This window comes from Tursiops truncatus, chromosome 9, assembly GCF_011762595.2.
Source record: "Tursiops truncatus isolate mTurTru1 chromosome 9, mTurTru1.mat.Y, whole genome shotgun sequence".
Classification (NCBI taxonomy): Eukaryota; Metazoa; Chordata; class Mammalia; order Artiodactyla; family Delphinidae; genus Tursiops; species Tursiops truncatus.
This window is the reverse complement of record NC_047042.1, coordinates 73,791,631-73,804,175: the sequence shown is the minus strand read 5'-3', so window position 1 is coordinate 73,804,175 and position 12,545 is coordinate 73,791,631. Positions and strand designations below refer to the sequence as shown.

The 12,545-nt window shown below is 40.2% G+C and overlaps 1 protein-coding gene across 2 annotated transcripts in view; it reads left to right on the top strand.

Annotated features, from left to right (window-relative positions):
• The window catches only part of CTTNBP2 (cortactin binding protein 2), a 155,329-nt gene that overhangs the window by 109,893 nt on the left and 32,891 nt on the right, over positions 1-12,545 (top strand). For both annotated transcript variants that reach the window (XM_033863179.2, XM_073809867.1), the window contains 2 exons: positions 398-493; positions 1,703-1,782. In XM_033863179.2, coding sequence (XP_033719070.2) covers positions 398-493; positions 1,703-1,782 — 176 coding nt within the window. The remainder of the gene's footprint in view (positions 1-397; positions 494-1,702; positions 1,783-12,545) is intronic.

The window sequence follows — 12,545 nt, the reverse complement described above, 5'->3', positions numbered from 1 at the left end:
GGCAAGGACCAGATCGTAAAGGACCTGTTATCTCATCCAAAGTGCTCGGGCTTTATGAAACAGGCACTGGAAGAACCATGAAAGGTTATGATCTGCTTTGTCCTTGAAAACTTCACCCTGGACATGTTTCGTTGTATTTTCACCAGGTTTCTTTCAATCCCTTGTAAGAACAGCTTTGGAGAAGGCTGTAGCTTGAAGGCCTCCTCTTGACCATCCACAAAAATTGTACGAGGGAGTTAACCCTTTGTGTGACCCTTTCCATAGTCTGTCTGTGTCTCTGACAGTCTAAGCTCTGGAGTCCTTTGGGGTCTCACACAGGAGATCGTTCATTGACTCTTATAAGAAGAATTACTTTTAAGCTTCTCTTGATATTTCATTTTATTTTTTTTTGAACTAGGAAATGTGCCGTGGTCAGCAGGTCAGAGCTTCACCCAGTCCCCGTGGGACTTTATGAGAACGAATAAAGCAGAGCAGGTCACTGCGCTTTTGTCAGGTAAGGGTGTTCCAGACTGAGGCGATGTTGGGAGACTTTGCATCGTGAGCGTTTCACAGCACAGCCTCTGAATCTGCATGGTTTTGTCCTGTGTCCTCAGGCCACACATGTGTGACTCCCACTACTAAGTAATTAGATGTTTTTTGAAATGTTTAAGAAGAGGAAAATCAAAAGCCATGTTTCTGATACCTGTGGTGACATCTGTCCTGATCATTGATTGCTGAGATTCTGATTGCATTTCTCTTTAGGAACAAATTGATGTGCTTATAAGAGAGTGACAGATACCATGTTAAGAGCAGTGTCTTTTATTGCTGTCAAGTCCATGTGATTATTAGGGTACAGGCTAATTTCAGTGAGCATCTACTCTGTGCTAGGCTCTGTTGTTTACGGCACAATACAAGTATAAATTCCTGTAATCCTTACAGCAGCCCAATTAAGATACGTATTTATGTTTATCCTCATTTCATGTACAAGGAAATTGAGGCCCAGAGAGATTGATTTTCTTGTCTGAGTACATAAAGCTAGTACGTAGTATAGAAATTCTCAGTTTCTCAGCCCTTAACTCTAAAAGGCTACTGATTTCATCATGCATTTCCCAGACTTGGGAATGGAGCTTTTAAAAATTCAGTTTGAACGAATAAAGTTCTATTTTATTGCTTGAATGATACTTAAGTTTAAAAAAAGTGTGAGACCATTCCAGAAAATTCCTTCAGGCTGAAACACCATATTGAGAGAGTGGCTGAACACGGAAGGGGTTCGGGGGCAGGGGACAGAGTTTGGGAATGCACCCGTACATTAACACTGGCAAGGCTAGAACTTTCTGAGGATTGAGATTATCTCTGATGACATTTGCTTATAAACAGTAAAATATTGAATCCAGCAATCAGAGCAAATACAAGCTATAGTTTTGGAGCCCGGATCTGAATGCCCTGGTAGTGATTGACAGGAGATGGGTGGGCTCCCGGGGGAAGGTAGGGGCAGCTGGGGAGCTCTTGGGAGGCCAGCAGCAGGGGCTGTCAGTCAATACAAAGCGTTACAGTATTTTCACGATGGTAAAGGCACACTGGTGCCTCTTGGCTAAATGTCAGCTCTGCCTACATAAGTCAATAAACATGTTGTATCTTTTATGATAGGCTCTTTTATGTTTTGATCGTTTATACAGTTCACAAGAAGAGCCCATTTTTCCTTCCGTTTGCTTCTTTCTCACAGGGCCGCAGGAAGGCTGCCTCAGTAGCGTGACCTATGCCTCTATGATCCCTCTGCAGATGCTACAGAACTACCTCAGGCTGGTAGGTGGACCTGCCAAGTAGGGTCTTACACTGCCAGCCCTGACACGCACTCTGGGCTCTGACCTCATGACTTTCCTGAACAGCCCCCTCCCTGGACAACTGCTGGTACCTTCCTTCTCAATTTCTGTCACAGTCATCCAGGTGTCCATTGCCAGGACCCAGACAGTACCTGTGACCTGCCAAGTGTTTTAATTTGGGCAGGAGGAGGGTGTCTTCCCCTAACAAGGACTTGACATCAAGTAATTGATCATCAATATGGAAGAGAATGACTATAGATTTCAAGATGCCTGGCTGTGAACTTTTATAATTTAAAATTGAGGAAATATGCTATCATTAGTTAGTGTATTAATTTGGCCACTTCAGCAGAAACAATTATAGCATAAACAGTATAGAAGTTTATTTTTCTCAAACACAGCAAGTCCCAGCAGATGAGGGACCCAGGGAGGAGGAAGGCTCAGGGTGAGCCCTGCGGGTCTTACCACCTTCCCTCTCCAGGGCTGCTACCCCTGGGCGTCATGTGTGTGGTTTTGGTCAGACAGTCACCACTCCTGCTCTCAGGTTCCAGCCTGAGGGAGGAGAGCCAGGAGGGCAAGTTCCTTCCTTTCAGAGGAGCCATACACACCTTTACTGCCCACATCCCATTGACCAGAATTTAGACACTTGTCCACACCTAGTGGGAGTGTGGTCTTGCTGGGCAGCCATGCACCAAGCTAAAAGACGTAGTTCTGTTATTAAAAGGAAGGAGGAGAATATGATTATCAGGAGAGAGTAGTAAATTCTAGATACAAAATGGATAAATTCAATGCTTTGCATTTGTCCAGTACTTATTACATGGCAGGCAATATGAGGTAGAAAACACCATCCATTTTATAGATGAGGAACTTGAAGCAGAGAGGTAAGATAACGTGCTCAAGGCCACAGAGCCAGTGAGAGATAAAGCCAGGATTGTTCAAGTCCCTGACACACATGTGTGTCTCTGTGTGTGAGACACATCTAAAACTAATATTGAAGGTATAAAACATTAAGTAAACAATCATTTTGCCTTAATTTGGAAAGCTTTTTAAAAAATGAATGGGTTTGACCTTTTACAAACGTCGTTTCTATTAACTGTGAATTGATGTCTTTGTTCCTGACTTAAAGAAGTTTTCAAAATTATTCGGTTGATCTCGGGAGGCTCACCATTGGGACTGACCTTTGTAAAAGCAGCCACAGCAGCATAAAACATTCAGAGGCTTTGCAGTTTAGGAAAGATGGTGTCTTCTAAATCGGATACATTCACTCTTGTTTCTGCTTTTGCAATTTGCTTCCTTCTTCTTGAAGCCTCACAGTAAGCCTGAGCGTTACATAGAAATGGGAAGGAGAGCTGTCTTATTCCTTTGCTTCAGTGAAGGTTGAAGTTGTGTGACCAACTGCTTTTCAGGAATGTGAGCCTAGGTTTTCAGTAGAATCAGCTGGTAGAATCAGGGCTTTTCACTTACCTGTTTAGATGATAAAATGACTAGAAAGGTGATGCAGCTGATTACAACCGCACCTTAGCCTTGACTGAGTAGGTCTGCCAAATGAAATGTCTGCTGGTCACGCTGTATACGGCACATTCCAAGTACATTGGTGTGTGTGCGCCTCGTAAGGCAGAAAACAGTTTCGCTCCCGATGACCAGCAAACCAGAGGCTAAATTAACTCAGCTGTGAGTTCTATTGTCAATGTAATGAGTATACACAAAGGGCTTTTTTAAATCCAACAATTAACACTTGCATGCAGATAATGAAAATTTGTCACTCATTAGCAATCACTTTAAAGTGATTCAGGCAATAATAACACAGAATCGTTGTGACTGTTTCTTCTTCCATACAAGATTATAAACCACTTACGGAGATCAACCGTGTGAGATGCATTTTTGTATTCGGTTTAGTTATTTAATTCAGTTGTTTGACACCTGTTTGTCGAGAGCCTCCTAAACGCAAGCAGTGTTTTAGAAACTTAGAGGATATAGCTGTGTATAAGATGCATTCCCTGACCTCATGGAGCTTACATTCTAGTGGGGGGGGACAGATAAAAAACAAATGAATAAATACATCTGTAATGTGATACCCAGTACTAATTATAAGTATAAAGAGAAATAAAGCAGATAAGGAGGTAAAGAGCTAATGGAAGGGGTGGCAGAAAGCTTTTGAATGGAGTTGTTAGGAAAAACCTTCCTATAATGATACGTAAACAGAAAGCTAGATGAAGTGAAGGTTGTAGCCTTGGGGAGGGTGTTTGAAGCAGAGGGAACAGCTGGTACAAAAGTGTCTAGACTGGCAATGAGGTCTGAGAGGTGACCAGAAGCCAGATCATGCAGGATCAAGGTGGGAACTTTGAATTTTATTCCAGTTATGATAGGAAGCCACTGGGTAGGACTTGAGCTAGAGTGACATATCCACCCAGTGCCACAGTAACTATAGTCATACTGATGTGTCTTTGAATTGTTGAAAATCTGTATGATAGATATGCAGACCTAGTGATACCCGACTTTTATTGAGTATTTATTGCAGGCATACCTCATTTTATTGCACTTCACTTTATCACACTTCATAGGCACTGCATTTTTATTTTTTCAACAAATTGAAAGTTTGTTGGCAATTCTGTGTAGAGCAAATCTGTTGGTGCCATTTTTTCCACCAGCATTTGCTCACTTCGTGTCTCTGTGTCATATTTTGGTAATTCTCCCAATATTTCAAACTTTTTCATTATTATTATATTTGTCGTCATCGATCTGTGGTCAGTGACCATTGATATTACTACTACCACTCACTGAAGGCTCAGATGATGGTTAGCATTTTTTAGCAATAAACTATTTTTTAATTAAGGTATGTACATTGTTTTTTAAACAATGCTATAGCACACTTAATAGACCACAGTATAGTATAAACATAAACATAACCTTTAAATGCACTGGAAACCAAAATAGTCATGTGACTCACTTTATAGCGATACTCACTTTATTGCAGTGGTCTGGAACCAGACCTGCAGTGTCTCCGAGATATGCCTGTATATGCCAAGCTCTCTTCTAAGTATATAGATTGTCTCATTTAAACATGCTATGAGGTAGCTACTTATACCAGTTACTCCCATTTTACAGGTGAGTAAACCAAGACTCAGAGTAATTTGCCCAAGGTCCTCAGCAAGAAAGTGGTAAAGTCTAAGGAATCGAACCTAGGCTGTCTTCTATTCTCATGCGTGTTATCAGAGTTTATGCTAGTTATTAACCTATTGGTTAAGGCATAGTTGTAGTAAGCAGTTTTTACTAGGTGCGTAAATGTGCTAAATAAAATGCATGTATTAAAGCCCTTATGCAGGAAACCAAACGCAGTGAAAACTTTAAATCAGGCTTTTTGGTTTTGTTTAAATGATGTTAATTTTAAATACTTTCATTGAATAGTTACATAATACAAGTGAATTTTAAGTCTCCATCCTTGAGATAATAGGAGACATTTAACTTAATTGAGTTTGAATCACTAATAACATTATAATAGTTGAACTTTTTATTAACTCAAACTTTTAGCCAGTTCGCAACTTTTATTAGCTTATTAATAATGCTGTAATTTAATAATTCAATGAATGTGAATAATTATTATATTTAGAAAAATACATGAGATCACCCTGATCTGAGCTCTATTTTTTTTATTCTTTTTTTTTTTACATCTTTATTGGAATATATTTGCTTTACAATGGTGTGTTACTTTATGCTTTATAACAAACTGAATCAGCTATACATATACATATATCCCCATATCTCGTCCCTCTTGCATCTTCCTCTCACCCTCCCTATCGCACCCATTAGGTTGTCACAGAGCCCCGAGCTCATCTCCCTGTGCTATGTGGCTGCTTCCCACTAGCTATCTATTTTTACATTTGGTAGAGTATATATGTCCATGCCACTCTCTCACTTCGTCCCAGCTAACCCTTCCCCTTCCCCGTGTCCTCAAGTCCACTCTTATGTCTGTGTCTTTATTCCTGTCCTGCCCCTAAGTTCTTCAGAACCATTTTCTTTCTTTTTTTTTTTAGATTCCACATATATGTGTTAGCATATCGCATTTGTTTTTCTCTTTCTGACTTGCTTCATTCTGTATGACAGTCTCTAGGTCCATCCACCTCACTACAAATAACTCCATTTCCTCTTTTTTTTTTTTTTGCGGTATGCGGGCCTCCCACCGCCGTGGCCCGCCCCCACGCAGCCGTGGAGCACAGGCTCCTGACGCACAGGCCCAGATCCCCCCGGACCAGGGCACGAACCTGCGTCCCCCGCATCGGCAGGCGGACTCCCAACCACTGAGCCACCAGGGAAGCCCCGTTTTTTTTTTAACATCTCAGTTGGAGTATAATTGCTTTACAATGGTGTGTTAATTTCTCCTTTACTTCATTCTGTATGACAGACTTTAGGTCCATCCACCTCACTATAAATAACTCAATTTCGTTTCTTTTTATGGCTGAGTAATATTCCATTGTATACATGTGCCACATCTTTATCTTTTCATATCTCAATGGACACTTAGGTTGCTTCCATGTCCTGGCTATTGTAAATAGAGCTGCAGTGAATATTGTGGTACATGACTATTTTTGAATTATGGTTTTCTCAGGGTATATGCCCAGTAGTGGGATTGCTGGATCATGTGGTAGTTTTATTTTTAATTTTTTAAGGAACCTCCATGCTATTCTCCATAGTGGCTATATCATTTCACATTCCTACCAACAGTGCAAGAGGGTTCCTTTTTCTCCACACTCTCTCCAGCATTTATTGTTTGTAGATTTTTTGATGATGGCCATTCTGACTGGTGTGAGGTGATACCTCATTGTAGCTTTGATTTGCATTTCGCTAATGATTAGTGATGTTGAACATTGTTTCATGTGTTTGTTGACAATCTGTATATCTTCTTTGGAGAAATGTCTGTTTAGGTCTTCTGCCCATTTTTGGATTGGGTTGTTTGCTTTTTTGATATTGAGCTGCATGAGCTGCTTGTAAATTTTGGAGATTAATCCTTTGTCAGTTGCTTCATTTGCAAATATTTTCTCCCAGTCTGAGGGCTGTCTTTTCGTCTTCTTTATGTTTTTCTTTGCTGTGCAAAAGCTTTTAAGTTTCATTAGGTCCCATTTGTTTGTTCTTGTTTTTATTTACAGTTCTCTAGGAGGTGGGTCAAAAAGGATCTTCCTGTGATTTATGTCATAGAGTGTTCTGCCTATGTTTTCCTCTAAGAGATTTATAGTCTCTGGCCTTACATTTAGGTTTTTAATCCATTTTGAGTTTATTTTTGTGTGTGGTGTTAGGGAGTGTTCTAATTTCATTCTTTTACTTGTAGCTGTCCAGTTTTCCCAGCACCACTTATTGAAGAGACTGTTGTTCTCCATGGTATATTCTTGCCGCCTTTAGCAAAGATAAGGTGACCATATGTGCATGGGTTGACCTCTGGGCTTTCTATTCTATTCCATTGATCTATGTTTCTGTTTTTGTGCCAGTACCATAGTGTCTTGATTACTGTAGCTTTGTAGTATAGTCTGAAGTCTGGGAGCCTGATTCCTCCAGCTCCGTTTTTCTTTCTCAACGTTGCTTTAGCAATTCGGGGTCTTTTGTGTTTCCATACAAATTGTGAAATTTTTTGTTCTAGTTCTCTGAAAAATGCCATTGGTAGTTTGATAGGGATTGCATTGAATCTGTGGGTTGCTTTGGGTAGTATAATCAGTTTCACAATGTTGATTCTTCCATTCCAAGAACATGGCATATGTCTCTATCTCTTTGTATCATCTTTAATTTCTTTCATCAGTGTCCTATAGTTTTCTGCATACAGGTCTTTTGTCTCCCTAGGTAGGTTTATTCCTAGGTACTTTATTCTTTTTGTTGCAGTAGTAAATGGGAGTGTTTCCTTAATTTCTCTTTCAGATTTTTCATCACTAGTGCATAGGAATGAAAGAGATTTCTGTGCATTAATTATGTATCCTGCAATTTTACCAAATTCATTGATTAGCTCTAGTAGTTTTCTCGTGGCATCTTTAGGATTCTCTATATATAGTATCATGTCATCTGCAAACAGTTTTACTTCTTCTTTTGCAATTTGGATTTCTGTTATTTCTTTTTCTTCTTTGATTGCTGTGGCTAAAACTTCCAAAACTATGTTGAATAATAGTGGTGAGAGGGGACAGCCTCGTCTTGTTCCTGATCTTAGAGGAAATGGTTTCAGTTTTTCAGCATTGAGAACAATGTTGGCTGTGGGTTTGTCATATATAGCCTTTATTTGTTGAAGTAAGTTCCCTCTATGCCTACTTTCTGGAGGGTTTTTATCATAAATCGGTGTTGAATTATGTTGAAAGCTTTCTCTGCATCTATTGAGATGATCATATGATTTTTCTGTTTCAGTTTGTTAATATGGTGTATCACATTGTTTGATATGCATATATTGAGAATCCTTGCATCTCTGGGATAAACCCCACTTGATCATGGTGTATGATCCTTTGGTGTGATGTTGGATTCTGTTTGCTAGTATTGTGTTGAGGATTTTTGCATCTGTGTTCTTTAGTGATATCGGCCTGTAGTTTTCTTTTTTTTTGTGGCATCTTTGTCTGGTTTTGGTATCAGGGTTATTATGGCCTCATAGAATGAGTTTGGGAGTATCCCTCCCTTTGCTGTATTTTGGACAAGTTTGAGAAGGATAGGTGTTAGGTCTTCTCTAAATGTTTGATAGAATTTGCCCGTGAAGCCATCTGGTCCTGGGCTTCTGTTTGTTGGAAGATTTTTAATCACAGTTTCAATTTCAGTGCTTGTGATTCGTCTCTTCATGTTTTCTCTTCCTTCCTGGTTCAGTCTCAGGAGGTTGTGCTTTTCTAAGAATTTGTCCATTTCTTCCAGGTTGTCCATTTTATTGGCATATAGTTGCTTGTAGTAATCCCTCATGATTCTTTGTATTTCTGCAGTGTCAGTTGTTACTTCTCCTTTTTCATTTCTAATTCTGTTGATTTGAGTCTTCTGCATTTATTTCTTGATGAGTCTGGCTAGTGGTTTATCAATGTTGTTTATCTTCTCAAAGAACCTGCTTTTAGTTTTATTGATCTATGTTATCGTTTCCTTCATTTCTTTTTCATTTATTTCTGATCTGATCTTTGTGATTTCCTTCCTTCTGCTAACTTTGGGGTGTTTTTGTTCTTCTTTCTCTAATTGCTTTAGGTGTAACTTTAGATTGTTTATTTGAGGTGTTTCTTGTTTCTTAAGGTAGGATTGTATTGCTATAAACTTCCCTCCTAGAACTGCTTTTGCTGCATCCCATAGGTTTTGGGTTGTCGTGTTTTCATTGTCATTTGTGTCTAGGTATTTTTTGATTTCCTCTGATTTCTTCAGTGATCTCTTGGTTATTCAGTAGTGTATTGTTTAGCTTCCATGTGTTTGTATTTGTAAACAAACAAATCTGTAAAAAAATACAGATTTTTTCCTGTAATTAATATCTAGTCTCATAGTGTTGTGGTCAGAAAAGATACTTGATACCATTTCAGTTTCTTGAATTTACCGAGGTTTTATTTGTGACCCAAGGTATGATCTGTCCTGGACAGTGTTCCATGAGCACTTGAGAGGAAAGTGTATTTTGTTGTTTTTGGATGGAACGTCCTATAAATATCAATTAAATACATCTTGTTTAATGTATCATTTAAAGCTTGTGTTTCCTTATTTATTTTCATTTTGGATGATCTGTCCATTGGTGAAAGTGGGGTGTTAAAGTCCCCTACTATGACTGTGTTACTGTCGACTTCTCCCTTTTATGGCTGTCAGCATTTGCCGTATGTATTGAGGTGATCCTATGTTGGGTGCGTAAATATTTACAATATTATATATTCTCCTTGGTTTGATCCCTTGATCATTATGTAGTGTCCTTCTTTGTCTCTCGTAATAGTCTTTGTGTTAAAGTCTATTTTGTCTGATATGAGAATTGCTTCTCTAGGTTTCTTCTGATTTCCATTTGCCTGGAATATCTTTTTCTATCCCCTCACTTTCAGTCTGTATGTGTCCCTAGGTCTGAAGTGGGTCTCTTGTAGACAGCATATATACAGGTCTTGTTTTTGTATCCATTCAACCAGTGTATGTCTTTTGGTTGGAGCATTTAATCCATTTACATTTAATGTAATGATCGATATATATGTTCCTATTACCATTTTTTAAATTGTTTTGGGTTTGTTACTGTAGGTCTTTTCCTTCTCTTGTGTTTCCCGCCTAAAGAAGTTCCTTTAGCATTTGTAGTAAAGCTGGTTTGGTGGTGCTGAATTCTCTTAGCTTTTGATTGTCTTTAAACGTTTTAATTTCTCCATCAAATCTGAATGAGATCCTTGCTGGGTAGAGTAATCTTGATTGTAGGTTTTCCCCTTTTATCACTTTAAATATTTCCTGCCCCTTCCTTGTGGCTTGCAGAGATCTGCTGTTAAGCTTATGGGAATTCCCTTGTATGTTATTTGTTGCTTTTCCCTTACTGCTTTTTTTTTTTTTTTTTTTTTTTTGGCGGTACGCGGGCCTCTCACTGTTGTGGCCTCTCCCATTGTGGAGCACGGACTCCGGACATGCAGGCTCAGCAGCCATGGCTCACGGGCCCAGCCGCTTCGCCGCATGTGGCATCTTCCCGGACCGGGGCACAAACCTGTGTCCCCTGCATCGGCAGGCGGACTCTCAACCACTGCGCCACCAGGGAAGCCCTCCCTTGCTGCTTTTAATAGTTTTTCTTTGTATTTAATTTTTGATAGTTTGATTAACATGTGTGTTGGCGTATTTCTCCTTGGATTTATCCTGTATGTCACTCTCTCTGCTTCCTGGACTTGATTGACTCTTTCCTTTCCCATATTAGGGAAGTTTTCAACTATAATCTCGTCAAATATTTTCTCAGTCCCTTTCTTTTTCTCTTCTTCTTCTGGGCCCCCTATAATTTGAATGTTGGTGCATTTAATGTTGTCCCAGAGGTCTCTGAGGCTGTCCTCAATTCTTTTCCTTTTTTCTTTATTCTGCTCTGCAGTAGTTATTTCCACTATTTTATCTTCCAGGTCACTTATCCTTTCTTCTTCCTCAGTTAATTCTGCTATTGATTTCTTCTAGAGAATTTTTAGTTTCATTTATTGTATTGTTCATCATTGTTTGTTTGCTCTTTAGTTCTTCTAGGTCCTTGTTAAATGTTTCTTGTATTTTCTGCATTCTGTATCCAAGATTTTTTATCATCTTTACTGTCATTACTCTGAATTCTTTTTCAGGTAGAATCCCTATTTCCTCTTCATTTGTTTGGTCTGGTGGGTTTTTACCTTGCTCCTTCATCTGCTGCATATTTCTGTGTCTTCTCATTTTGCTTATCTTACTGTGTTTGGGGCTCCTTTTCACAGGCTGCAGGTTCGTAGTTCCCATTGTTTTTGGTGTCTGCCCCCAGTGGCTAAGGTTGGTTCAGTGGGTTGTGTAGGTTTCCTGGTGGAGGGGACTGGTACCTGTGTTCTGATGAATGAGGCTGGATCTTGTCTTTCTGGTGGGCAGAACCGCGTCTGGTGGTGTGTTTTGGGGTGTCTGTGATCATATTATGTTTTTAGGCAGCCTCTCTGCTAATGTGTGGGGTTGTGTTCTTGTCTTGCTAGTTGTTTGGCGTAGGGTGTCCAGCACTGTAGGTTGCTGGTCGTTCAGTGGAACTGGGTCCTAGCGTTTTGATGGAGATCCCTGGGAGAGCTTTCACCGTTTGATATTACGTGTATCTGGGAGGTCTCTGGTTGACCAATGTCCTGAACTTGGCTTTCCCAACTCTGAGGCTCAGGCCTGACACCCATCTGGATCACCAAGACCCTGTCAGCCACATGACCAGGTACATGGGCAGTTTCTTGCCTTTTGGGAAGTCTGAGGTCTTCTGCCAGCATTCAGTAGGTGTTCTGTAGGAGTTGTTCTACGTGTAGATGTATTTCTGATGTATTTGTGGGGAGGAAGGTGATCTCCATATCTTACTCCTCTTTCATCTGGAAGGTCCCTTGAGCCCTATTTTTTTTTTTTTTTTTTTTTTTTTGTGGTACGCGGGCCTCTCACTGTTGTGGCCTCTCCCGTTGCAGAGCACAGGCTCCAAACGCACAAGCTCAGCGGCCATGGCTCACGGGCCTAGCCACTCACGGCATGTGGGATCTTCCAGGACTGGGCCACAAACCCGTGTCCCCTGCATCGGTAGGCTGGCTCTCAACCACTGCACCACCAGGGAAGCCCAAGCCCTAGTTTTAAATGTACAGCACAGAATCCCCATGGACACAATTCTTGAGAATTATATTGGCTGTCCACTCAAGTATGTGCCATGCTCATTATCAAGAATCATCACTAGGAGATTCTACTTAGTCTTCATACATTCCCCAAATAAGTTTGCTATGTTCCCATAGAAGTAATGTTGTAAATGATGGTTACGTATCTAAGACGGCCCACAAAAGCTCATCAACCCCTTTAGCAGATGACCAAGTTTAGCCTGAGCTTATTCAGAGTATGGAGGGGCAATGCTGGGTAAGGTCGTAGTGGAAGAAGGAAGCCAGTTCCCTGGTATGAGGAAGAGGTGATTCCAACACCAGTGGATCCTTGGCTTCCCTGGCTACAGTGCAAGAAAATTCTGGCCAGTAGGGCAAGTGTCAGCCCAGAGGAGGTCTGGAGCAGCAAGAGTTCATGAGTGCCAGAGGTGAGGTGACCAGGGGGAAATTATATCCAAGAATTATATCTTTTAGTTTTACTTTTTAAATAGTTATAACACCCAAGTTACTACTTCTG